This window comes from Bos javanicus, chromosome 2 (genome assembly GCF_032452875.1).
Source record: "Bos javanicus breed banteng chromosome 2, ARS-OSU_banteng_1.0, whole genome shotgun sequence".
Classification (NCBI taxonomy): Eukaryota; Metazoa; Chordata; class Mammalia; order Artiodactyla; family Bovidae; genus Bos; species Bos javanicus.
The window spans coordinates 136,007,367-136,031,226 of record NC_083869.1 but is presented as its reverse complement, the minus strand read 5'-3'; the positions used below and the strand labels follow the sequence as shown (position 1 = coordinate 136,031,226).

The 23,860-nt window shown below is 59.1% G+C and overlaps 1 protein-coding gene and 1 non-coding gene across 2 annotated transcripts; one reads left to right on the top strand and one right to left on the bottom strand.

Annotated features, from left to right (window-relative positions):
* Positions 1-252: 252 nt before the first annotated feature.
* Positions 253-23,198, bottom strand: FAM131C (family with sequence similarity 131 member C). Its single transcript, XM_061395724.1, has 8 exons — positions 23,073-23,198; positions 6,864-6,967; positions 5,496-5,531; positions 5,438-5,442; positions 5,204-5,292; positions 2,801-2,986; positions 2,258-2,368; positions 253-1,069 (listed from the first exon to the last, which is right to left on the bottom strand). Exons 1-8 carry the CDS (start codon positions 23,092-23,094, stop codon positions 825-827), a joined length of 798 nt encoding a protein of 265 aa, XP_061251708.1. The 5' UTR covers positions 23,095-23,198; the 3' UTR covers positions 253-824.
* Positions 13,469-13,575, top strand: LOC133236393 (U6 spliceosomal RNA). The gene has a single exon (XR_009732868.1). It is a non-coding gene; the product is annotated as a U6 spliceosomal RNA (small nuclear RNA).
* Positions 23,199-23,860: the final 662 nt, after the last annotated feature.

Below are 23,860 nucleotides of genomic sequence, written 5' to 3'. Positions count from 1 at the left end.
ACACGTGACCCTGTGACCCAGCTACCTCCACTCCAGCCTCAGCCTCCTCCTTGGCTGAGCCGGGGCTGACAAAGCAGGGTCCCCAGGTGGGGTTCCTCAGAGTCCACAGAGCCTTAAGTCTCCTCCATGGGGACCATCCTGGCCACCAGCAGCAGGGTGACCAGCAGTCTTTGTGTTGAGGGGTCAGGGCCCTCTCCCGTGAGCTGGGAGCCGAAGGACGTGCCATCCCCTGCAGAGACCAGGCCAAGGTCATCCATGGAGAATCCACCACTTTAATGTCTGCTGAGAACCTTCCTGGAGGTGGAGGCGGGTGTGAGGAGGGGAAGCAGGGCCCCAGGGAGTGGATCTGGAGAGTGAGGGGCCGACAAACACCCCGAGACAGAGTCCTGTGAAGAGCGCTGAGCAGCAGGGGTCAGCGCCCCGAGAAGCAGGGGTCAGCACCCCGAGGAGCCGCTGCCTCTGATGGGGCCGGAGCGCAGGCAGAGGGTGGAGGGCTGAGCCTGGGGCTGAGCGGGGTCCCCACGCCCTTGCATGGCTGTCGGCTCCTCTGGGCAGTCTGCCCGGGTGTCTGCTGAGAGTCCTCGAGCCTGCCCATGGCAGACACCCTTCAGGGAAGGCGCCCTCCTGAGCCAGGTAGAGAGGGGGAAGGGGATCACGGCTCCCACGGGGGAGGTGGGGGAGGTCCGGGAGGCACAGAGTGTCCACAGGAGTGCCACCCCAACCCCATGCCTGCCCCGAGGGGTCACAAAACGCCCACCCAGCGCCCGGGGTCCTGATGGCTCCGGGCTGCCTGCCGGGCCACAGCGGGAGCGGCCTGGCCCTCCTCAGTTGTAGAACACCTCGTCCTCCTCCTCAGAGGGCAGGCCGCCGTCCCCGGAGCGGAGGGGGCCCTGCGGTCTGGCCCCCGCCTCAGGCCCCAGGGACCCCGGGAGCCGCGGCCAGAGCTGCCATCCAGGGCTGGGGGGCTCGTCAGGGGAGGGCCAGCCGTCGGGGGAGGAGAAGGCCAGAAGACTGTCATCCTGCGAGCGGACACTCAGAAGGCTGTCCTGGAGGTAGACGCTCCCCAGATCTGCAAAAGCAACGGGGGGTGGGGGTGAGGATGGAGCTGGGAAGGCCCTGCCCCTCACCCTCCCCGGGGTAGGAGGTGGGGGCCAGCGGCAGAGGACCTGCCTCGGAATCCTGCTTTATCAGCACCAAGCTGTGTGGCCTCGGTCATGTCACTGACCCTCTGAGCCTGTTTCTCCCTGGGTGATGGCGTGGTGGTGGCAGTGAGCAGCATGGTTAACAACAGACTCTGCAGCCTGCCTGCTGGCCTCAAATCCTTCTGTGCTCTGAGAACTGGGCTGACCAGTGCTCTCCCCAGGCCTCCGCCCCTCCCCTTACTCATGTCAGGAGGAGGAGCACACAGTGGGTCTGCCAGCTCCACCCAGGACCCAGGCTCCCTGAAGCCCTCAGGGGTAACGGGGTATCTACAAAGGTGACTGATGGTGCCTGAGGTTGAGGTTCAGATCCTGATGCCTTCAGCTTGTGTAATCTGAGGCTTCCCTGGAGTCTCAGCTGGAAAGAACTGCCTGCAGTGTGGGAGACCCGGGTTCCATCCCTGGGTTGGGAAGATGCCCTGGAGGAGGGCATGACAACCCACTCCAGTAATCTTGCCTAGAGAATCCCATGGACAGAGGAGCCTGGAGGGCTACAGTCCATGGGGCCGCATAGAGTCGGACACGACTGAGCGATTAGCACACAGCACAGTCTGAGGCCAGTCTCCTTTTGGCCACGCCATGCAGCATGCAGGGCCTTAGTTCCCGACCAGGGGTCAAAGCCGTGTCCCCTGTAGTGAAAACGCAGAGTTTTAACCACCAGGGAAGTGTCTGAGGCAAGTCTCCTGATGCCTCAGTTTCCCCTATTTGTGAAATGGAGATAATAGCCGCCCTGCTTCTCAGAGTATCACAGGATAAATTGAAATAACACGTGTAAAGCGCCTGGCACAGCGAGCACCTGATGCACGTTGTCTGCCGCCTACTTACTGTCATCTCTCCGTCCCTCATCTGACCTATCGCCTGCCTCTCGATCTGTCATCCCCTTTATGCTCATGGCGCTCCAGGGCAATGGGCAGGGCAAGGGTCACCAGCCCCCTTTTTCAGATGAAGAAAACCTAAGGCTGAGGGTCGGGGGGCTTCTCTGAGGCCCCAGGGCACAGGTAGCAGAGCAGGCCTGCACGCCGGCTCCGCGGCATCCCACCCCGGCCCCCAGGCCGTACCCTGGAGCTGCAGGATGTCCGCGGGGCCGCTCTCCGGGCCCAGCTCTCCATCGTCCAACGAGGACCAGACGCTCAGTGTGGCCTCCGTGATGGCAAACTGCTCGGCAACCCCTGTGGGGATGGACCCAGCTCAGCAGGGGCGCAGAGGGTACGGGTGGGTGGGCACCACATGCTGGCTCTCGAGGCTGCCCATCCATGGCCCGGGGGATCGGAGTTCCCATCAATGCCCCCACGCTCAGCACTGTAATTCCCTGCTCAGACCAGTGGTAAAGACCCCGCCTGCCAATGCAGGAGACATAAGAGATGCAGGTTCAAACCCTGGGTCCGAAAGATCCCCTGGAGAAGGAAATGGCAACCCACTCAGTATTCTTGCCTGGAAAATCCCATGGACAGAGGAGCCTGACCGGCTACAGTCCATGGGGTCCCAGAGAACTGGACATGACTGAAGCAACTGAGCACGCCCCGACAACACACAGGGGGTACCCCGGGGCCTCTCAAGACCAGACCCGGCCAGTCCGTCCCCCAGCTCCCGCCCCTGCTGACCTGCGGCAAAGCGGGCCTCCCGAAGCTCATCCGGGAGGCGGCAGTAATGCTCCTCGGCGGCGGCCGGGGGCAGCTCCCAGCCCGCCCGCTGCGCGCTCCAGCGCTTCCACTCGATGAGGTGGGCCACGCGGCCGCGGGCCATGGCCGTGGGCTTTGTGATGTGGTCCTTGATGCTCTGCACCACTCCTGTGGAGATTGAGAGCGGCTGAGCCAGCCCCAGCCCTCCCAGAACCTCCAGCCGGTCCAGCGCCCTGTACCCCATGTCCCTCCAGAGCCGTGTCCTCAGAGTCCCACCCGCAGGGCCCATACCCTCCCCGTTCCTCACGCCCCGCCTGCCCACACCCTCCCACACCCCGAGGTCCCCTTGCACAGACGTTCCCCACCCACCTGCAGGCCCCACGTCCTCCCAGCGGTCTGCTCCCAGGCAGTGTTCCCGCCCGCCTGGCCCTTCCTCTCCAGACCTGCCACACCCCTTGCTCTCTTCTGACCAAGTTCACACCCGTTTGCTCAAGGAGATTCACTTGTGGATCCTTCAAGACCCACCAGCTGTCCCTTCCTCCAGCAGTTAACAAGCTAGGGGACAGCATCTTCTGTGCCTAGACACTGCCTGCTCGTCCCAGGGTGAGGCCTGCAGCAGGCAGGGCCGGCTTCCTGGAAGAGGTGGGCTGGAGGCAGGCTTTGAAGGCAGTTTGGGTTGGATAAAAAGAGGCAAGGCTAGAGGCTATTTCAGAGCTGAGAAGAGGATAAAGGCATAGAGGAGTCTGGGTGGTTCCGGGACCACCAGGGGGACAAGCCACAGGGCAACATGGGAACAGGTGGCACAAGAGCCTGGGAAGCTCAACACGGTCCAGCCTGGGGCGGACCAGCCCTGTCCTTACGGCAACGGCTTGGTGACAGCAGGAGAGCAGCACAGGGCGGACCCACTGTTGAGGGAGAATGTCCTCACTGGAGGACTTAGGGCCAAGGGTGGGCCTTAGGGGCCACCGAAGGGGGTCAGTGAGGGACCGGACAGAGTGGGGAGATGGGGAGCAGGGCTTGGGGGGCTCTCGGGAGCAGGCTGATGGACAACATGTTGTCAAGGACGATCCCCAGTATCTCCTCGAACCCAGGCTGAGAACACAGATCTGCGGATCACTGGTCCCAGAAAGCAGGACATGAGGAAAAGCAGTATTTAGGAAAGAAAGGCGACTTCCCCGGTGGTCCAGTGGCTAAGACTCCACGTTCCCAATGCAGGGGGTCCAGGTTCAATCCCCAGTAAGGGAACTAGATCTCACATGCAACAGCTGAGCTTCCTCACGACCCAACTAAGAACTGGCACAGCCAAACAGATAGGTACATAATTAAAAATAATAATTCAAAAAAAGCTAATGTTAACTTGCTTTAGAAAAAGGAAGGAAGGAAGGAAGGAAGGCAGGCATCCATGAAGGAAGCTGAGACAAAACTCTGGGAGAGTTTCTCAGGCTCCTCCAAGTGACAACATCTGGGAGAGATGAAGGCAGGAAAGAAGGTGGGGGCCCCCAGGGAGAACTGGAAAGATGAAGGTAGGAAAGAAGGTGGAGGCCCCCAGGTTGGGGAGCTCTGGCAACCGGAGGACGTTTCTGGAGGGGGTGGTTCAGTGGCCCCCGAGGGGCAGGTGAGGCAGAGGGAAGGGATTTCGGGTGGAGGAAATGGGGGGCACTTCGGGGGGGCTGCGAGGGGCTGAGGATGTAGCAGCCTGTGAGCAGAGCCGGCTGAGCAGAGCCCCGAAGGCCCCGCGCCGGGGCGACCACCCCCTGCTGCTGCGGGCACCACGGGAGCACACCTGTGCTCACACCTGTGCTCACACCTGCACCCTCGGGAGCCTTGCCTTTGGCTGACGGGAACGGCCTCACCCAGAGAGGCCCGGAAGCTGGGAGTCCTCCCGAGCGGCAGCCAACACTGACGGAAGGAGGAGCAGTGTGAAATCAGCCACGGCCTCAGAGCCGCGGGTTCTGTGGGTCAGGCTGGGAGAGGAGAGACCTACAAGCAGCCCTCCGCAGAGCCCCGCCCCGAGCCCCCCCCTGCCCTGCCCCCCTCGCTCCCTGAAGGGTTCCATCGAGAACAACCCCTCGGTGAATCCCCGGCACAGTGCCCCTCTCGGCTCTGCTTCTAGGGAACCCATCACAAGTTGGCTGCTTTCATGTGCTGCAGAGAGGCAGGGAGACCACCGGGGAGACACCCAGAACTTCAGGAGAACCCAGCAACTGAACCCCCCGAGGGGCAGGAACCCCCAAGTCCTGCAGAGCCCCGCACGGAGCCGGGCGCTTAGAAAACTCTTGCGTCCGACAGGGCTGCAGTCCCTCCAGCTGCCATTCTGCCCTGACCTTCCCACCGCCAGTGGCTAGGGTTAGATCCCCAGGGCAGGAGGGGGCAGCCGGAGCTCACCCACGAGGGACGAGGTGGCCAGGGCTGCCACGCTGTAGTTGCTGGAGCAGGACCTGGAGTCGGGCAGGTGGCCATTGGTGGTCTGGAAGGGGAGAGGGGTGAGAGGGGGTAGACGGGCGGGATGGCTCCCCACCCCTCCCACCCCTCTACCCACCCTGCCCAGGCCCTGGGCAGTCCTGCCGACCCCCACAGGACCTTCCCCAGCCCTGTGTCCATCAGACCCCCCAGGGCTGGCAGCGCTGTGTGCCCAAGCTGGGGCTAGCCAGACTGCAGGAGGGGCGAGCGCACTCACCTGCCAAGGATCCCAACAGAAATCCATCCGTTTGTCCTGCAACAAGAGGGGGAAAAAGGAACAGGCTGGGCCGGGCACGCTGTGCCGGCAGAGGGCACAGCTCCTGCAGCCCCAGGGGGCAGTGCTCCCTGACTGAGCAGGGGTCTGCCTGCTCCTGGGGCATGCCCTCCTGTCCCCTGGCACGCAGAGAGAAGCGGGTGGGTACGGGGCGACCATGACTATGCAGGAGAGACAGCGGCGTGGGGGACCGAGCAGGCCTGGGCTCAGACTGTGACTCTGCCGCTTCTCCTGGACATCCCTGGGCTAGTCACCTCACATCCCAGAGCCTTACTCTGCGCCTCTGTAAGCTGGGACAGTGCCGTTCATCCCCCAGGCTGTGGGGAAGCATAAACGCCATAATGTAGGCAAAGTGCCGGCACAACACTGAGCACGTGGTGTGTGGGCTCTCTCTGTATACATATGTACACACACACACCAGTTCTTTACCACTGAGCTTCCCAGGTGGCTCAGTGGTAAAGAATCCGCCTGCCAGTGCAGGAGATGCGGGTTCGATCACTGGGTCAGGAAGGTCCCTTGAAGGAGGGCATGGCAACCCACTCCAGTGCTATGGTCCATGGTGTCAAAGAGAGTCAGATATGACTTACAGATTAAACAACACAAGTACGTGCTAAGTAGCTTCAGTCACGTCTGACTCTTTGCGACCCTATGGACTGTAGCCCACCAGGCTCCACTGTCCGTGGGATTCTTCAGGCAAGAGTACTGGAGTGGGTCGCCAGGCCCTTCTCCAGGGGATCTTCCAGACCCAGGAATCAAACCCGCGTCTCTTACGTCTACTTGTATTGGCAAGCAGGTTCTTTACCACTAGCGCCACTTGGCAATCGTGTGTGTGTGTGTGTGTGTGTGTGTATACACACTTGTTTATGATATACGTATCATATATATATATTTGTGATATATATATCAACTTGTCCGTTCAGGCCACAGCTTCTGGGGCAAAGGTCAAAATTGTGCACCAGATTTGAGGCCCCTAGCAAGTTCGGCTTGATCTGTCTGAACTGAGGACTCATTCCTTTACTCCCCAGCCTGCAGTGCAGGCGGCCAAGGAGTCGTGGGCTCGTAACAATATCTTTTCTGCAGGACTGAGTGAATCTGGGTGGGAGGCCCTTCATGATGGGACTCTTATCTATATAGACCAGGTTCAGTGCCTGGATGCCCCGCTCCATTCAGAGCTTCATCAGCTGAATACAACCCTGGGTGGCCTGACCCTGCAGGAAGGAGCCAGGCCCAGTGGGGAGAGAATGAGGCTGAAACAGTTTCTGCTTCCAGGGCACAGCCCAGGAACCAGGGGGATGAGGCATGACCAGTTACCTTGCCAGTGACATGGTCTGGAGCCACGATGGAGGGCAAGTCTGGGTTCAGGGGGGCCATGCCCTGGGGCATGGGGCAGTCCTTGTGGGCACTTGTAAGCAAATCTGGAAAAAAGGAAGACACGAGCCCACAGCTCTGTTGATTACGAAGCCCATTCAAGCCAGTTCAGAGAGATGGCGTTACTTTATTACTACATCATTTCATCGAAAACAGACTCAGGGGCTTCCCTGGTGGTCCAGTGGTTAAGAATCTGCCTCGCCATGCAGGGGATGTAGGTTCAATCCCTGATAACAGAACTAAGATCCCACACACCCTGGAGTAACTAAGCTGGCGCAGTGCAGCGAAAGATCCTGCGTGCCGCAAGTAAGACCCGACACAGCCAAATAAATAAAATTTTAAAAAAAGAAAAAGAAAACAGACTCAGGCCCACAGCAGGTGAGGAGTCCAGCCAGATCCCACCAGTGGGATTTTCCCGACCTCTCCTCGTTACTCCATTTTTACTACCTGTAGTCCTCACACTCCCGCGACTCCTTGACCTCACGGAGACCTCCAATCCGTTTGTTCGCCTGTCTTTTGTAAGACACTCATGTCCCCGCTTCCCTCCAGGCCCAGCCTAGACTCCTTGGCATATCCTTAAAGGTCTCCTTTGCAGATGTCCTTGACTCGCCTCTCTTAACCCTGTTTTGGCCTAACCCTCCGCCCGCTTTGTGGGGACCCTCAGAGCTGCTGGCTGCCAGGGAAAGTCACGGGTGTCAAGTTAAATCGGTGCCCACCGGTCTACCCAGGGATCCCTCTACATGTCTCTGATTCCTGAGAGTTTGCATCCTGTGAGGCTGACCACTTGCTCCTCTTCCCTTCTCGAACTTTCACACTGACACCCCTGTGGGTTCCTGCACCCTACTGCCGGCTCCTCTCCGGCTCTCAGTGCAATCCAGGAGCCTTTGGCAGGTATCACCCATTCTCTCCGCCTCAAATCACTGCCCCGCCCGCATGCCACACCGTCCACTTTCCCTCTTGTGACAAAGGAAGAACCGTCCGCCCAGTCCAAGCCCAGCCCGTCCACTGGGGTCTTGTGCCTGCCCTCCTCTGGGGCCCCGTGCTCTCTCTTCCCATGTTGTCCGAGTCTCTCTCCCCAGAGTTGGCCCACCGGTGTGGCTGCGCTGCCTCTGGGCTCAAGGGCTCTTGCCGGCATCGCCTCTCCTGTCTCCTACTGCGTGGGGTCCCCCCACCACTGGGCTGGCCCCCAGCCTCTCCCGTCCTGGCAACCCAAGCCTCTCCACCCTTGGAAGACATTCTCCCAACCCCTGTCCCTCCGCTCCTTGCTTACGCCTCTGACCCCAACTTAGAGCTGTCTCCAGCCTCTACTCCCCGTCTTCTCCTGTTCTCCTGCACCGGTTCCAACCAGCCTTCCTTGAGACAGCCCTTGGCAAGTGGCCAGAAAGCTCAGAGGGAACCTCCGGCCGGTCCTCAGCGGCCCCCCAGCAGGCACGAGGGTGCCCCCCCTGCAGCCGCACCCTCTCCTGACCCCCCACCCCCACGGCTGCCCCTCTTCCTCCTCCTCTGCTCAACCCAGGAGCCGACCCACCGCTCATCCCGGGCCCCTTCTCACCTCCCTTCTCCCCTCTGCCAGGAGGTCTCACCCCTGCGGCTGACACCCACATTTATGCCTCCAGCCCCGACTTTGCTGGAGCTCCTGACTGAATTTCCAGCTCCCTACATGGTTGCCGACTAAGCATCTCAAGCAAACACAGGCAAAACGGAATTTGTGAACCACAGTCCATCTTCCTTTCCTTCCCCAGCTTTAGAAAATGATGCAATGGTCCACCCAGCTGTCCCAGTGAAAAACCCAGGCACTTTCTTGGAGTCCTGCTTCCCCAACTCTTTCCACCAAGCCCAGCCATCAACCAGCACGTCCCCGGGCCCTCTCTCTGACCTCCGCCCCAGATTTAGCCCTCTCCATCAGCACAGCTGCTCTCGCTTTGCCCCGCAAGAGCTGTCACCTTCCTCCTCCCTCCCCTGCTGGGCCATCCATTCTCCACCAGCAGCACGGGACGTCACACCCCTGGTCAGGCTGTCTCCATCTGCCCGGCTCCCTCCCTTCCATCACCTTTAGGGACAGAGCCAGCCCCAGCCTCGCGGCCTGGGGGCCCCCAGCCGGCCCACTCTGACCGCAGTCCCCGGCCCGCGCCCCGCTCACTGTCCTCGGCACTCTGCTCCGTGCTGCTCCTCAAATGGCCAGGCCTGCTCTTCATCCTTGCTGTCCGCCCCGTGCCTGGAACACTCGTTCCCCAGATCCTCCGGAACCTCATCATCCAGCGCTCAGCTCAAGAGAGGCCGTCCCTGGCCACCTCCCTGTCCCCGTGTCAGCCACCAGTCACCCCCCACAGTCATCACCCCGATATTTGTGTTTATTTAAGTGTCCAGCCTCTCCCCCCACAACAAATGTAAGCGCCGCGAGAGTGGAGCCCATGGCGGCTCTGCTTGGGGCTCTGCGTCCACAGCACCTGCATTTAGTAGGTGCTCTGTAAACACCCGGGGGATGACGTCTACCATCTGGTAAAAGTACTTACATGTGGGAGGGCCGGATCAGCCCGCCACTGACGAATCATCAGGGCCTACCACATACTAGGTTCACAGTCGCTGTTGAGGGAGTGAACACCTTGAACCAAGCAACTAGAATTGCTGGACTGAATCCTTGGTCTAACTAAGAGGAATCCTCCAGTCCCCCAGGATGACAGGGAACACTCTGTCCGATTAATGTGCTACTTGCTCTTCTATTCACTGAACGGTATTAGCTGAGCAACTGCTATGCGGCACCACTGCTCTGAGTCCTCCCCGGCGACTCAGATGGCCAAGAATCTGCCCACAGTGTGGGAGACCTGGGCTCGGTCCTGAGGTCAGGAAGATCCCCTGGAAAAGGGAATGGCTACCCACTCCAGTATTCTTGCCTGGAGAATTCCATGAACTGAGGAGCCTGGTGGGCTACAGTGCATGGGGTCACAAAGAGTTGGACACGGCTGAGCGACTTCACTTTTACTTTCTTTCACTGGTGTCCGGTGGTTAAAACTGCACTTCCACTGCAAGGGGCGTGGGTTTGATCCCTGGCTGGGAAACTAAGATCCCGTATGTTGTGCAGCATGATCCAAAAAAAAAAAAAAAGACAGAGATGATTTCTCTGCCCTCGTGGAGCTGACATTCTAGTAAATGAGACAGACAGTTAACCCAGAACTCACAAGCTCTGAGAGCTGCTCAGAGCTGAGGTCTGGGTATCCAGAAAAGTCCAGTTATATGAAGAGCTGTAGACTGCTTATTCATTCATTCGCCCATGTAGCCATTTATTCCTTCAGCCACTGAGCACCCATCTCCTGGATGTCTACACTGTGCAGGCACCTGGGGACCGAGGTGGGACCAGCTCTGTGCCTGCCCTCAGGGAGCTCACAGTTACATGCAGGAAGCCCTGCAAAGCCCCTCACTCAAACCCAAGGCTGAGCGGCAGGAACGCCAGCACCCGCCGACTGCTGTTCTCTTCATCCTCCTGTCCCGGCATGACGGCAGAGTCCTCACTGTGACCTAGAGAAGGGGCTCCGTGGTCAGCCTGGCAAGTGAGGAAACCCAGGGCAGGTGGGGGGGGGGGTGGTCACAGCCCCAGGCACACAGCCCGGCACGGGCAGTCAGGACCTGAACCCTGCAGGTCTAATGCCAAGGCTCCTCCTCTCACAAAGCACAGGAGTTGTGATGATTTTCGGTGGGGACTAGGGGCTGCATGGGAGCGCTGATGGGGCAGCTGGCCAGGAGGGGGTGTCTGGAGGTGGACGGTTTGGGTGGGCACAGAGATGGTGGGGAGGGGAGGGGTATGATGGGGAGGGGTATGGTGGGGAGGGGAGGGGTGAGGCGGGCGGGGATGGATGGTGGGGAGGGGAGGGGTGAGGCGGGCGGGGATGGATGGTGGGGAGGGGAGGGATGGTGGGGAGGGGAGGGGGGTGAGGAGGGAGGGGAGGGGGGTGAGGAGGGGAGGGGGGGGGGGGAGGAGGGAGGGGAGGCGGGGAGGGGGAGGTGGGCAGGGAGGGATTGGGGGAGGGGAGGGGTGAGGTGGGGAGGGGGGGGGGAGGGGGAGGGGAGGGGGGTGAGGCGGGCGGGGCTTGCGCCAAGCCACTGAGTCTGAAAGGAGCGTCTGGGGCGATGCCGGGAGGGGAGCCCCTGTAGGACGCTCGTCCCGGCCTCCACCGTCCTGCCCGGGGCACTGCTCCCATCACCCTTTCTGGCTGGGAGCCGCCTGGACAGAAGCAGACGAAAGGATGGCGTGGACACAGATGCGGCTTCCCGGAGGAGGCGGAGGCCAGAGAGGGTCTGAGGCTGGAGATGGGAGGCGCCAGGCAACCCCAAAGGCAGGGCTGGGCGGAGGAGAGTGGGCAGAACTGGAGGCTCAGAGCTCGGGGTTAACGAGGAGGGAAAGCAGGCAGCGGAGGCTGCGGGCGCCCCACCCAGCCCCCCAGGCCCCGTGGACCCCCGTCTGCTTCTGTCGCCCACAGTCCCCGCCCCGCGGGCTGCGCTTCCACCAGGCAGCTCCTGAGGCTCTTCCTAGACGGTTGCCCAAGGGCAACTGGGCTGAAACCAGCCAAGAGGCGATGCTGCTCCCAGCGGAGCAGCCCTCGCCCGTGAATGGAGGGGCGGGGCCCCAGGTACTTTATTTCGGGTGGGAAAACTCTGAGCTTCACTCTCATCCGAGTCCCCGGTGGGATCAGGCTGAAACCACCCCTGCAAGACGGCGGACATCTCTCCTGGCTGCGTCTCCTCCGCCCCGCTCTCTCCACTTCTGCACTGGTTTCCTCTGGAAGGTTCCCTTCACATTCCAGTCGCACCCAAATCCCAGTTTCAGGGTCGGCTCCCGAGGAACTGCCCTGAAGACAGCTGGCTGAGGCTCTGGTGCCAGACTGTCCAGTTCAAATCCCTTTATTCCCGTGAGCCCTGAACAAGTGACTTCACCTGTCCTAGGCTCCACTTCCGTATCTGTAAAACGGGCAACTGAGGGAGGTGGTTCTCGTTCCTCAGGAATTGTCTACTAGGATCCAAAGCTGAGACCCAGGAGGCTTTCAGGGCCCCGCTTTTGAAGAAAACCACTCAAGAGGGTGGACGTGGAGTGGGGGGAGCGAACACCCTCTTCAAAGCGGCTGAAACCAGCTCTGCCGCCCCAGCCGTCAACCCCCTTCTGACTCTTATTGTTCAGTCACTCAGTCGTGTCCAACTCCTTCGGACCCCATGGACTGCAACACACCAGGCTTCCTGTCCTTCACTGTCTCCCAGAATTTGCTCAAACTCATGTCCATTGAGTCGGTGATGCCACCCAACTGTCTCATCCTCTGTCATCCCCTTCTCCTCCTGCCTTCAATCTTTCCCAGCATCAGAGTCTTTTCCAAGGAGTCAGCTCGTCACATCAGGTGGCCAAAGCATTGGAGCTTCAGCTTCAGCATCAGTCTTTCCAATGAATATTGAGGACTGATTTCCTTTAGGATGGACTGGTTTGATCTCCTTGCTGCCAAGGGACTCTCAGGAGTCTTCAACACCACAGTTTGAAAGCATCAATTCTTTGGCACTGCACATTCTTTATGGAGAATCACATAAAGAATGAAAATCACACCCATACATGACTACTGGCAAAACCATAGCTTTGACTGTATGGACCTTTGTCGGCAAAGTGATTATCTCTGCTTTTGAATATGCTGTGTAGGTTGGTCACAGTTCCTGCCCCCCCCCCCACCACAAGGAGCAAGCGTCTTCTGACTCTACCCATTTCTCCCCACAGGCTGAATGAGGGGATGTCAGGGACTCACTTGCAGAGATCTGGGAAGCCTGCAGAGGAGAGCCCACCACACCTGCCCACTTCACCCCTTCCTGCTTGGATGTCCACGACTGGGGCAGGGCAGCCTGCCCTCCCACCTCCAGTAAGGCAAGGTTTGTGTTGTCACGGGTCAGGCAGACACAGAGAGAGGGGCCAGGTGTGAGTCTTGCTGGTGCCCCTAAGAGGGCCGCTTGCAGGCAATGGGACCCTAGCCCCAAGAGGATGGAAGGTGGACCACTGTAGGGAGAAAAGCGAGTTGAACGGGGGATGAAGAGGTCAGAGCAGATCAGATCTCCCATGATGGGCCCACCCTCTCCCACTGCCATGGGCTTGGAGAATCTCCCGTGCTAACCTGGGAGACCCTGGCCGCCACCCACCCCCAGCCCTCCTCTGCCCCCTCACTCCAGGTGTTCCTGCCTCGGATCCTGTGAGCCGGCCGCTCTTTCCTCCACCTGGGACTCTCTCCCCATGCACACGGTTCACGCCTCACTCCGCCCAGGTCTCTGCTCAGATGCTATAACCTCAGTGAGGCCTCCCCAACTGTCTCATTTAACAGGACACCCACGCCTCTCCAGCCCCTTATCCTGTTTGACACCCATCACTCCACAAAGCGTGTGTCTGTTTCCTTGTTCATGGATTCCCCTAAAACACGCACTCTGGGAGGGCTGGGACTCTGTCTGTTTTATTTGCCACAATGGCCCTAGCACCTGCCCAGGGCCTGGCACACTGTAGGTGCTCGTTAAATATTCGATGTAAGAAGGAAGGAATGGTGCTCGCTTCGGCAGCACATATACTAAAATTGGAATGATACAGAGAAGATTAGCATGGCCCCTGCGCAAGGATGACACGCAAATTCGTGAAGCATTCCATATTTTTAAGACAGCCTTCAGAATGGGAGAAAATAATAGCAAATGAAGCAACTGACAAACAACTAATCTCAAAAATATACAAGCAACTCCTACAGCTCAACTCCAGAAAAATAAATGACCCAATCAAAAAATGGGCCAAAGAACTAAATAGACATTTCTCCAAAGAAGACATACAGATGGCTAACAAACACATGAAAAGATGCTCAACATCACTCATTATCAGAGAAATGCAAATCAAAACCCCTATGAGGTACCATTTCACACCAGTCAGAATGGCTGCGATCCAAAAGTCTACAAGTAATAAATGCTGGAGAGGGTGTGGAGAAAAGGGAACCCTCTTACACTGTTGGTGGGAATGCAAACTAGTACAGCCACTATGGAGAACAGTGTGGAGATTCCTTAAAAAACTGGAAATAGAACTGCCTTATGATCCAGCAATCCCACTGCTGGGCATACACACTGAGGAAACCAGAAGGGAAAGAGACACGTGTACCCCAATGTTCATCGCAGCACTGTTTATAATAGCCAGGACATGGAAGCAACCTAGATGTCCATCAGCAGATGAATGAATAAGAAAGCTATGGTACATATACACAATGGAGTATTACTCAGCCATTAAAAAGAATACATTTGAATCAGTCCTAATGAGGTGGATGAAACTGGAGCCTATTATACAGAGTGAAGTAAGCCAGAAGGAAAAACACCAATACAGTATACTAACGCATATATGTGGAATTTAGAAAGATGGTAACAATAACCCTGTGTACGAGACAGCAAAAGAGACACTGATGAATAGAACAGTCTTATGGACTCTGTGGGAGAGGGAGAGGGTGGGATGATTTGGGAGAATGGCATTGAAACATGTAAAATATCATGTATGAAACGAGATGCCAGTCCAGGTTCGATGCACGATACTGGATGCTTGGGGCTAGTGCACTGGGACGACCCAGAGGGATGGTATGGGGAGGGAGGAGGGAGGAGGGTTCAGGATGGGGAACACATGTATACCTGTGGCAGATTCATTATGATATTTGGCAAAACTAATACAATTATGTGAAGTTTAAAAATAAAATTAAATTAAAAAAAAAAAAGAAGGAAGGAATGAACATTTGGGTGCCAACCACACAGAGGAGTCACCAGTGAGCCAGGGGTAGCCGAGGGAGACTGTTCGAGCTCCAGATAGATACAAATACAAAATGGTCTCTGCCCCATTTTTTCTCAAGTTTTTTGTGCCCGACTCCAGCATGCCGCAGGAGAATGGGACCCAAAGGAGAGAGGGGCCAGCAGAGCAAAGAGCAGACCATGACCCTTGGGTACAGCCAGCCAAGCGCCAAAGAATTGATGCTTTCAAACTGTGGTGCTGGAGAAGACGCTTGAGAGTCCCTTGGAATACAAGATCAAACCAGTCAATCCTAAAGGAAATCAGTCTTGAATATTCACTGGAAGGACTGATGCTGAAGCTGAAACTCCAAATCTTTGGCCACCTGATGCAAAGAGCTGACTCACTGGAAAACACTCTGATGTTGGGAAAGATTGAAGGTGGGAGGAGAAGGGAATGACAGAGGATGAGATGGTTGGATGGCATCACTGACTTGATGGACGTGAGTTTGAGCAAGCTCTGGGAGTTGGTGAAGGACAGGGAAGCCTGGCGTGCTGCAGTCCATGGGGTCGCAAAGAGTCAGATACAACTTAGCAACAGAACAACAACAAGCCTCAGCCACAGGGGATGAGGGGAGGGTCAGATGGGACGGGAGAGGAAAGCTGTCATCCGAACTGGATGGACTGACTTGTGTCCAGAAGGGGCGAGAGGGCTCTGTGATCTGCCCAAAGGGTGTTACGGGCTGGTAGGTCGGGGCGGTTCAGTGAGACTGTCTGGGGCAGGGGCCGGAGAAAAGGGGAGTGGAGTCAGGTGAGGCTCCAGCCCTGGATCCAGAGCTCAGTGACCCGGGCACTAGGAGCAGTGGGGCAGTGCGGGGCCATGAGCATGGGGCCGTGTGCCCCCGGGGCGTGCAACGCACTGTGCTCCTTACCCTCAGCTCTGGCCGTGTGACCCTGGGCAGATCTTGTGCCTCACTGGGCCTCAGACTTTCCAGTGTACAGACGCCACATTCCAGGCCCTTCAGAGTTGGTGTTCAAACCAGGCGGAGGGCAGGGGGAAACCTTCAGTGGGTCAAGCAAGCAATTTCCTAGGTCATATTTTAAAAGAATGAAACAGAATGGTGTAGAACAGAAAAACATCAGAACCCACTGCACAATCAGGCTAAGCCTTATTTCGTGAAGCCTCTTTTGAATTGCAAAGACACCTGTGTGTATACAGTGAGGATTTTCTGTGTGTGTGTCCTGGGTTATGATACAAAGCACATTTATTCTTACGGGTCCAGTCAAAAAAGTTTGAAAGGACCTTTGAGGGTCCTGCACCCACCAGCCGGGGCCTCCAATGTTCAGGCCGGGTGACACTGACTACCAGCCGCCCCGGGAACTCCCGAGGGTGCAGGGCTCCCTCCAGGCCCCTGCCCGTTGCCAGAAGCTGCTTGGAAACTGGGACCACAGAGTGGAAACGAGGGGAGATGGCAAGTAATGCTGAAGCCTGGAGGAGATGGGACTCGGACAAGACTATCTGTCGACGTGGTGCAGTCCTGGACCCCTGCTCCCAGCCCCTCCCTAGCTTTCCTACCCCCAGCTCAGGAGGGGTGCAGGCGCCTCTGCCAAAGCCGCCTTCTCCCCTCAAGGACTCTGGCCCCGTGATGGCACAGGCTGGTTGCCATGGAGACGTCAGGTAATGAACCAGCCCCGAGGGAAATCACAGGCTGCTCTTCGCCCAGCTGGGACCAGAGGCCACGTCACCACAGGCAACTGGAAAAACACAGCGTTTCATGCAGGCGGGGGCTGGGGGACAGCCTGCGGAGACCCCCAGCCTGCGCTCCTGGGGTGTCTTCCTCTCACCCGGGAGCCGTGGGGCACCCGCTCTTTCCCAGTGCACAGCCCACTCCCCTGAACCCAGAGTCTGAGGTCCCTTCTCTGACTGCCCTTCCACCACGGGCCAGGCGCAGAACAGGCCCCGGTCACTGTGGCAGCAGGGCCTTCTGGCCCTGCAGGGTGGAGCCATCCTCTCCTTCCGTCCCCCCCACCCCCTGCCTCCACCAGAGCTGCTCAGCACGCCAAGGATGCCCCCTGCCTTCCCACGCCGGCTCCTGAGTCCGCCCACGTCCAGCCACGCAGGCAGCTGCTCCCGATGCTTCACCCTCTTGCGGCAAAGTTCCCACACTGGTCCTCTCCGCTCGTGCCCGGGGTGAGGCCGCCACGTAACCCTCCAGACTCCTCTCTCTGCCTTCCAGGCCCTGAGCTGGGCCTTGGCGCCCCTGCCCATCAGTCAGTGCCTGCCGTCTGCCCGGGTCCCACGCCCTGGGGGGCACACTGGTCCCAGGCTTCACCCTGCTCCAGCTCAGCAGCCCAGAGAGGGTGAGGCTCCTCTCGAAAACACACAGGATCTGAGACACAACCAAACCCGAAGGCCCTTGTGACGCTTTCCCTGGGCCGTCTCGGGCCTCCCCCATGCGTCTCGGGGCCCCAGGGCTGAGCGCACGGGGCGGACCGCGGCCACGGCCGGCCATGACATGCCAGGCTCCAGCCCCGCCCTGGAGATAGCATGGCAGGCACAGCCTTCCCCCCAGGGGCCTGCCCCGAGCACGAATCCCGGCCCCTCACTCCCTGGGCTGGTGTGCCTGCGCGACAAGAGCCCAACTTCTCTGAACACCCTGCTCTAGCCTCACCTCCTCCACGCAGCCTGCCTAGATCAGCCTCAGCTGCATCAGGCCGTTACCTAACCAGCAGCCCTACTCAACGCAGTCTGGTGTACAGTGATTTCCTTACACTGGTGACTGAACACTTCCTCTGCTAGGCCTTGCCATCCGTTATCTCCCATTTTATCTTAACAACAACCCGTCAGGGAATTCCCTGACAGTCCAGAGGTTAGGACTCAGTGCTTCCACTGCTGGGGGCCCAGGTTCAATCCCTGGTCAGAGAACTAAGATCCTGCAAGCCAGGTGGCCAAAAGAGAGTCAGAGAGGGAAACAACAGCTCTACAAATTAGGCACTATTACGCCCATTTTCAAGCTGATTCAAGCTGGTTTTAGAAAAGGCAGAGGAACCAGAGATCAAATTGCCAACAACCGCTGGATCATCGAAAAAGCAAGAGAGTTCCAGAAAAACATCTATTTCTGCTTTATTGACTATGCCAAAGCCTTTGACTGTGTGGATCACAATAAACTGTGGAAAATTCTGAAAGAGATGGGAATACCAGACCACCTGACCTGCCTCTTGAGAAACCTGTATGCAGGTCAGGAAGCAACAGTTAGAACTGGACATGGAACAACAGACTGGTTCCAAATAGGAAAAGGAGTACGTCAAGGCTATATATTGTCACCCTGCTTATTTAACTTATATGCAGAGTACATCATGAGAAATGCTGGGCTGGAAGAAGCACAAGCTGGAATCAAGATTGCTGGGAGAAATATCAATAACCTCAGATATGCAGATGACACCACCCTTATGGCAGAAAGTGAAGAGGAACTCAAAAGCCTCTTGATGAAAGTGAAAAAGGAGAGTGAAAAAGTTGGCTTTAAGCTCAACATTCAGAAAACTAAGATCATGGCATCTGGTCCCATCACTTCATGGCAAATAGATGTGGAAACAGTGGAAACAGTGTCAGACTTTATTTTTCTGGGCTCCAAAATCACTGCAGATGGTGACTGCAGCCATGAAATTAAAAGACACTTACCCCTTGGAAGGAAAGTTATGACCAACCTAGATAGCATATTCAAAAGCAGAGACATTACTTTGCCAACAAAGGTCCATCTAGTCAAGGCTATGATTTTTCCAGTGGTCATATATGGATGTGAGAGTTGGACTGTGAAGAAAGCTGAGCGCCGAAGAATTGATGCTTTTGAACTGTGGTGTTGGAGAAGACTTTTGAGAGTCCCTTGGACTGCAAGGAGATCCAACCAGTGCATTCTGAAGGAGATCAGCCCTGGGATTTCTTTAGAAGGAATGATGCTAAAGCTGAAGCTCCAGTACTTTGGCCACCTCATGTGAAGAGTTGACTCATTGGAAAAGACTCTGATGCTGGGAGGGATTGGGGGCAGGAGGAGAAGGGGACGACAGAGGATGAGATGGCTGGATGGCATCACTGACTCGATGGACGTGAGTCTGAGTGAATTCCAGGAGTTGGTGATGGACAGAGAGGCCTGGCGTGCTGTGGTTCATGGGGTCGCAAAGAGTTGGACACGACTAAGCGACTGAACTGAACACCCATTTACTTCCCTGGTGGCTCAGACAGTAAACCGTCTGCCTACAATGCAGGAGACCCGGGTTCGATTCCTGGGTCAGGAATATCTCTTGGAGAAGGAAATGGCACCCCACTCCAGCATTCTTGCCTGGAGAATCTCCATGGACAGAGGAGCCTGGCAGGCTACAGTCCATGGGGTCACAAAGAGTCAAACACAACTGCACAGCTTCACTCACTCACTCACTCACACCCATTTTACATATGGGGAAACTGAGGCTCAGAGAGGTTCAGGGCACCTACTCGTAAGTGGCAGAAACGAGGCTGAAGCCTGGGCCAGTCAGACCCCAGAGCGTGTGCCGTGCCTGCTGGCCAGTGCTGAGCTCCTGAGCGGCTCCTCGGGCTGTTTGTCCCAGTGTGTGTGTCCTGCCTCCCCCGAGACAAAGCTGCACGGACAAGGCTGCGTCTCCGCGTCAGACTGTGAGCCTCTAAGGGCAGGGCCATCCACCCCTTCCTCAGTGCCCACGGTGCCCAGAGGGACTGCTCATGGGCCTGGGGTGCTGGGGATGGGGGTCACAGTCAGGAAGGAGTCAGAGCACTGGGGGTAGGGGGATGGGGGGTCACAGTCAGGGGTCAGAGCGCTGGGGGTGCTGGGGGTTCTCCGGTCGCCCCTTAGAGCTTGCAGCCCCTCCCAGGCATCATCAGATGCTTGACCTTCCAGAAGGAACTCCCCGGTCTCACAACTCACAGCTCCCAGGGCACTGGACCCAGGGTGGGGCCAGGAGGGTGACGGGTGGTCTGGAGCAGTGGGCAGGGGCAGGCAGAGAGTTTCAGCCCCAGGGGCAGGAGATGGGCCCGGAGAGACCTGGAGCTGGAGCGAGGCAGGCAGACACAGATTGCTTGGTACAGACCGTCGCCGCGGGTGGCAGCAAAGCCAAAGCAGACGCCGACATGGGCGTTTTCCAGAGCTGACTGCCTCAAGCACGGGCCACCTGCCCGGCACCCTCTCAAGTGGGGACCCGAGAAAGCAAAAGGCAGGGCTGCTTTGCTCAGGCTCCAAGATCAGGCAGTCCTGGATTCAAATCCTGCCTCTCTGGGTCCTGCCTGTGTGACCTCAGCCAAGACCCTTCCCATCTCTGAGCCCGACACCCCCCTTTCGGGGTTGAATGGGGTCTAACAAGGTCAGGAGAGTGAAGCCCCAGCCAGCTCAGGATAAGCACTCAAGACAACACAAAACAGCTCTGAGGAAAGGCGTTTGGTGCCTCCATCTGGGCCCAATCACTTTCCCCACGTCCTCAGCCTCTCACGCGTGTCTTTTCCTACAAAGCGGGATGCTGCTCAAAGCCCCTGTAGCTTCCCCTGTCCCAGCCAAGAGGATCTGGATTAGCTGTCTGCACAGAAGGGTAATAATAAAAATTAAAAACTAAAGTGACAGCTAACACTTAGAGGGCTGGCTACATGCCAGATAGCGGTCTGAGTGCTTTACATGAATTAAGTCATTTAATCCCCTCCTAGTATCCCTGGTGGTTCAGCTGATAAAGAATCTCCTGTAATGCAGGAGACCTGGGTTCAATCCCTAGGTTGGGAAGATCACTGGAGAAGGGAATGGCAACCCACTCCAGTATTCTTGCCTGGAGAACTCCACAGACTGAAGAGCCTGGCGGGCTACAGTCCATGAGGTCGCAAAGAGTCGGACACGACTGAGCGGCTCTCACTTTCACTTTCAGTCCCCCTAAGACATCCATAGCAGTATTATTCCCATTTTACAGATGAGAACACTGAGATACATACACAGGTTAAGTAACTTGCTGAGGTGGCAGAGCAGGCTGGCCGGCTCCAAAGTTCACACTCGGGCCTGGCTCGAGGGGGCTAACTGCTGCCCAGGGCTGGGCGGCATGGCTCTCTCAGCTGTGGCCCGAAGCCTGGGCTTTGGCTGGGCAGCGGCAGTCGCCTGCGGGCTCTGGGTGTCTATGGGCAGCAGCAGGATGCAGTCTCTGGCCTGGCTTCGGGCTGCGAGTTTGGCACGTGGAGTACGGGGGGCTGTTGTTAGCAATGGGGGCGGGTGTGGTGACTCCCAGGGCTTCCCAGGTGGCGCCAGTGGTAAAGAACCCGCCTGCCAATGCAGGAGACATTAAGAGATGTGGGTTCAATTCCTGGGTCAGGAAGATCCCTTGGAGGAGGGCATGGCTACCCACTCCAGTGTTCCTGCCTGGAGAATCCCGTGGACAGAGGAGCCTGGAGGGCTACAGCCAGTAGGGTTGCACAGAGTCAGACACGACTGAGTGACTTAGCACGTGGAGACTCAGAGGCTCTTGGAAGCCAGAGGCCGGGGGCTGGAGAGGAGCGGGCCAGGCCAGCCCTGGGTCAACGGCTGGCTGTGTATTACAGAGAACAAGGGCGCAGGTTCCGAAGCCAGCATGACCACGTTCAAGCCTCGCTTCTGCTCTTTCTTAACCATGCAGCCCCAGACTCTGTTTCCCTGTCTGTAAAATGAGGGCTGTGCTAGTACAGACCCCGGACTGGCGAGTTGAGCCTGGAACATTCCCTGGTGAGCCAAGCGCACTCTGGGAGGAGCAGTGAGAGCTAGAGGGGCAGGTGGCCTCCACTCAGGGGTTCAGACCCCCAGAACCAGAGTAATGGGACGATGGTTGTCCTCTGCTCAAGGGGGCTCACACTTTCTGTACCTGCATCCAACTTGCCTGCAGGCATGTTGGCACTGGGAGTGGGCAGACCCCCTCAGGAGGGTACAAGGTCAGGATACACAACGAGGAGCCCAAGCCACTGCAGGAAGGGTGGAGACCTCAGGGTGACCTCACACAGAGGGCACTGCAGAGGGTCCCAGCACCAGCTACAGGGGCGTCAGAGGACTCGAGCCCCCTCCCCAGTCCTGACAGCACCACCCTGGTCTGCGGCTAATGGGCAAGTCCCCTGGGGCCGGGCCTCCGGCACCTGGCTCAGGACGGCCGAGTGTGCGGGAGGGCCACAGGAAAGGGAACCCCAGGACCCCAACACCAGGAGCCTGCCCAGCCTTCCGGGCTTCTGCAGACACACCAAGAGCCTGCCGGTTCTAAAGAAACTTAAGTACTCTCCACTCTAAACAGTACCTTCCCCTCTGGCCAGGCTGGAGGTCTCAGAGCAGACGCTGTGCTGGGCTCACCGCCTCTCGGCACCCAGCGTGTACACAGTGGCTGGCACACAGTAGGTGTCAGGCTGACGTCAGTTTAATGAATGAACCAAAGAACCTCACCCAGCCCGGCCCCCACGCACGATCCCACCCTCCTGAGACATCCTGAGCGGCTTACCCGAAGCTCAGGGGCCTGGTGAGCAGAGCGCCCAGGCGGCACCCTTTCCCCACCGCCTCCCACGGCGGGTCCCCTGGAGCCGGCCCAGCCCCTTCCCAATGCCTGGTTACCCCTCCACACCTGAGGAGGGCTGGGGTGCGTGATGAGGCGGCAGTCCCCCAAGGCCGTGCCTGGGGTCACTGGGTTTGGCTTCATACCGCAGAGTGGGAGCCAGGGTCTGTGCCCCCTCCCCTCAGCCCAGCTGCTCGGGCTGCGGGGTGAAGGGACCAGGCGCAGCCTCCCACACCTGCCCACCCCTTCCCTGCCCACCCCACCGCCCCCCAGGGCAGCTCCGGGGGCTCCCTGCTCCACCCCGGGGACAGCCAGGGGTCAGGCACCGGCGGGCAGCAGAGATCCGGGTGGAGACACAGGCCGCAGCTTCCTGGGGGCCCGGCCGCCTGTCCCCACCTGTCCCCGGACCAGGCTGGGGGTGGGGTGAGGCGCCGGCAGGAGGGAAGGGGGCCTTCTTTAGACCTTGTTCATCCCACTAACCCCTGCCGTGGGTGTTCAGGCAGTCTGAAGACAGGGAGTGGGGTTCACGGACAGCGGTGGGCCCTGCGTCTCGGGGGGCGTGGGAACGGGGGTCGGCTTGCGCCGCGAGTGCCCCGAGTCCCTCCGGAGAGGCCAGGGGCGCTCAGACGCTCCGTGTCCCCCGCCCCAGGTAGGGGTGTGCGCCGCCGGGAAGAGAGAGACCCGGCTCCCGCCGCCTGCTGGGGTGTGGATGCATGCGGGGCACCGCGTCCCCGGGGCGCCGGTGGGGTGCGGCCGCCGGGAAGGGCAGGTGGTTCCCCCACCCCCGCCCAGGCCCCTCGGAGCGGCTGAGGGACTGCGCGCGACCCCGGCGCGGGGCCCCTTCCCCCGGCACGGCCCCGGCCCCCTCACCTCGCGACACGCAGGAGCCCATCACGGGGCCGCGGGGCCGGGCCGCCGGGCGCTCATGTCTCCGCGGGCGCGGGGCCCACGCGCGGCGCCGGCGCGGACGAGCGGGGAGGGGTCGGGCCCGCGGCTCCCGCCGCCGCCCGGGCGTCCGGATCGCGCCGCCCGCTAGCCTGGCACCGCCCCGGCGCGGTCAGCGCGGGCGGGGCCGAGCCCCGGCGGCCGCGCACCTGTGGCCGCGCGGCGGGGCGGTGCTGAGCGCGGAGGCCGAGCTGCGCTGGGGACCCGGGCCCTCCGGCCGCCGCCGGCGCGGGGTGAAAGGCAGGGACGGGCGGCGGGGGCGGGGAGGCTCCAGCGTCCGGCCAGCCGGGCGGAGCGCAGGACCGGCGGTGAACCGCTTTGCAGGGAAGAAACAGGCGGTCACACGCCTTGCCCAGGGCTCCTGCGCGGGGAGGGACCGCGACTTTTGCCCGTCAGCCCCTCAGTGGGGGCCGGGGTTGTAGACCGTGGGGATGGTGAGCCGTAGGTCAGGGTCAGGGCCTGCGTTCCCCTCCGCGTGAGGGCGGGTGACCGGGGCCCCTCTAGTCACTCACACTCACCCTCTCACATGCCCACCCGTGAATACACGTGGGTACAGTTGCACGTGTGAACATATGCTTCACCCACACGCTCACTACCGCGCACGCCCACATCCACACACTCCATCCACACGCAGTCGTGCTCAGACACCCCAGCTCCCCAGCCCGCGGTCCCACACAGCCCTCAGGCACCGAGCGCTCACTGTCGCCTCCTTC

Coding starts and splice junctions, on each gene's coding strand:
- FAM131C (XM_061395724.1), bottom strand. CDS start 23,094: ATGGGCTCCTGCGTGTCGCGAG. Junction 6,968..23,072: donor GGGCTCCTGCGTGTCGCGAG/GTGAGGGGGCCG, acceptor CCTTTTTTCCAG/ATTTGCTTACAAGTGCCCAC. Junction 5,532..6,863: donor CAGACCATGTCACTGGCAAG/GTAACTGGTCAT, acceptor CTCTTGTTGCAG/GACAAACGGATGGATTTCTG.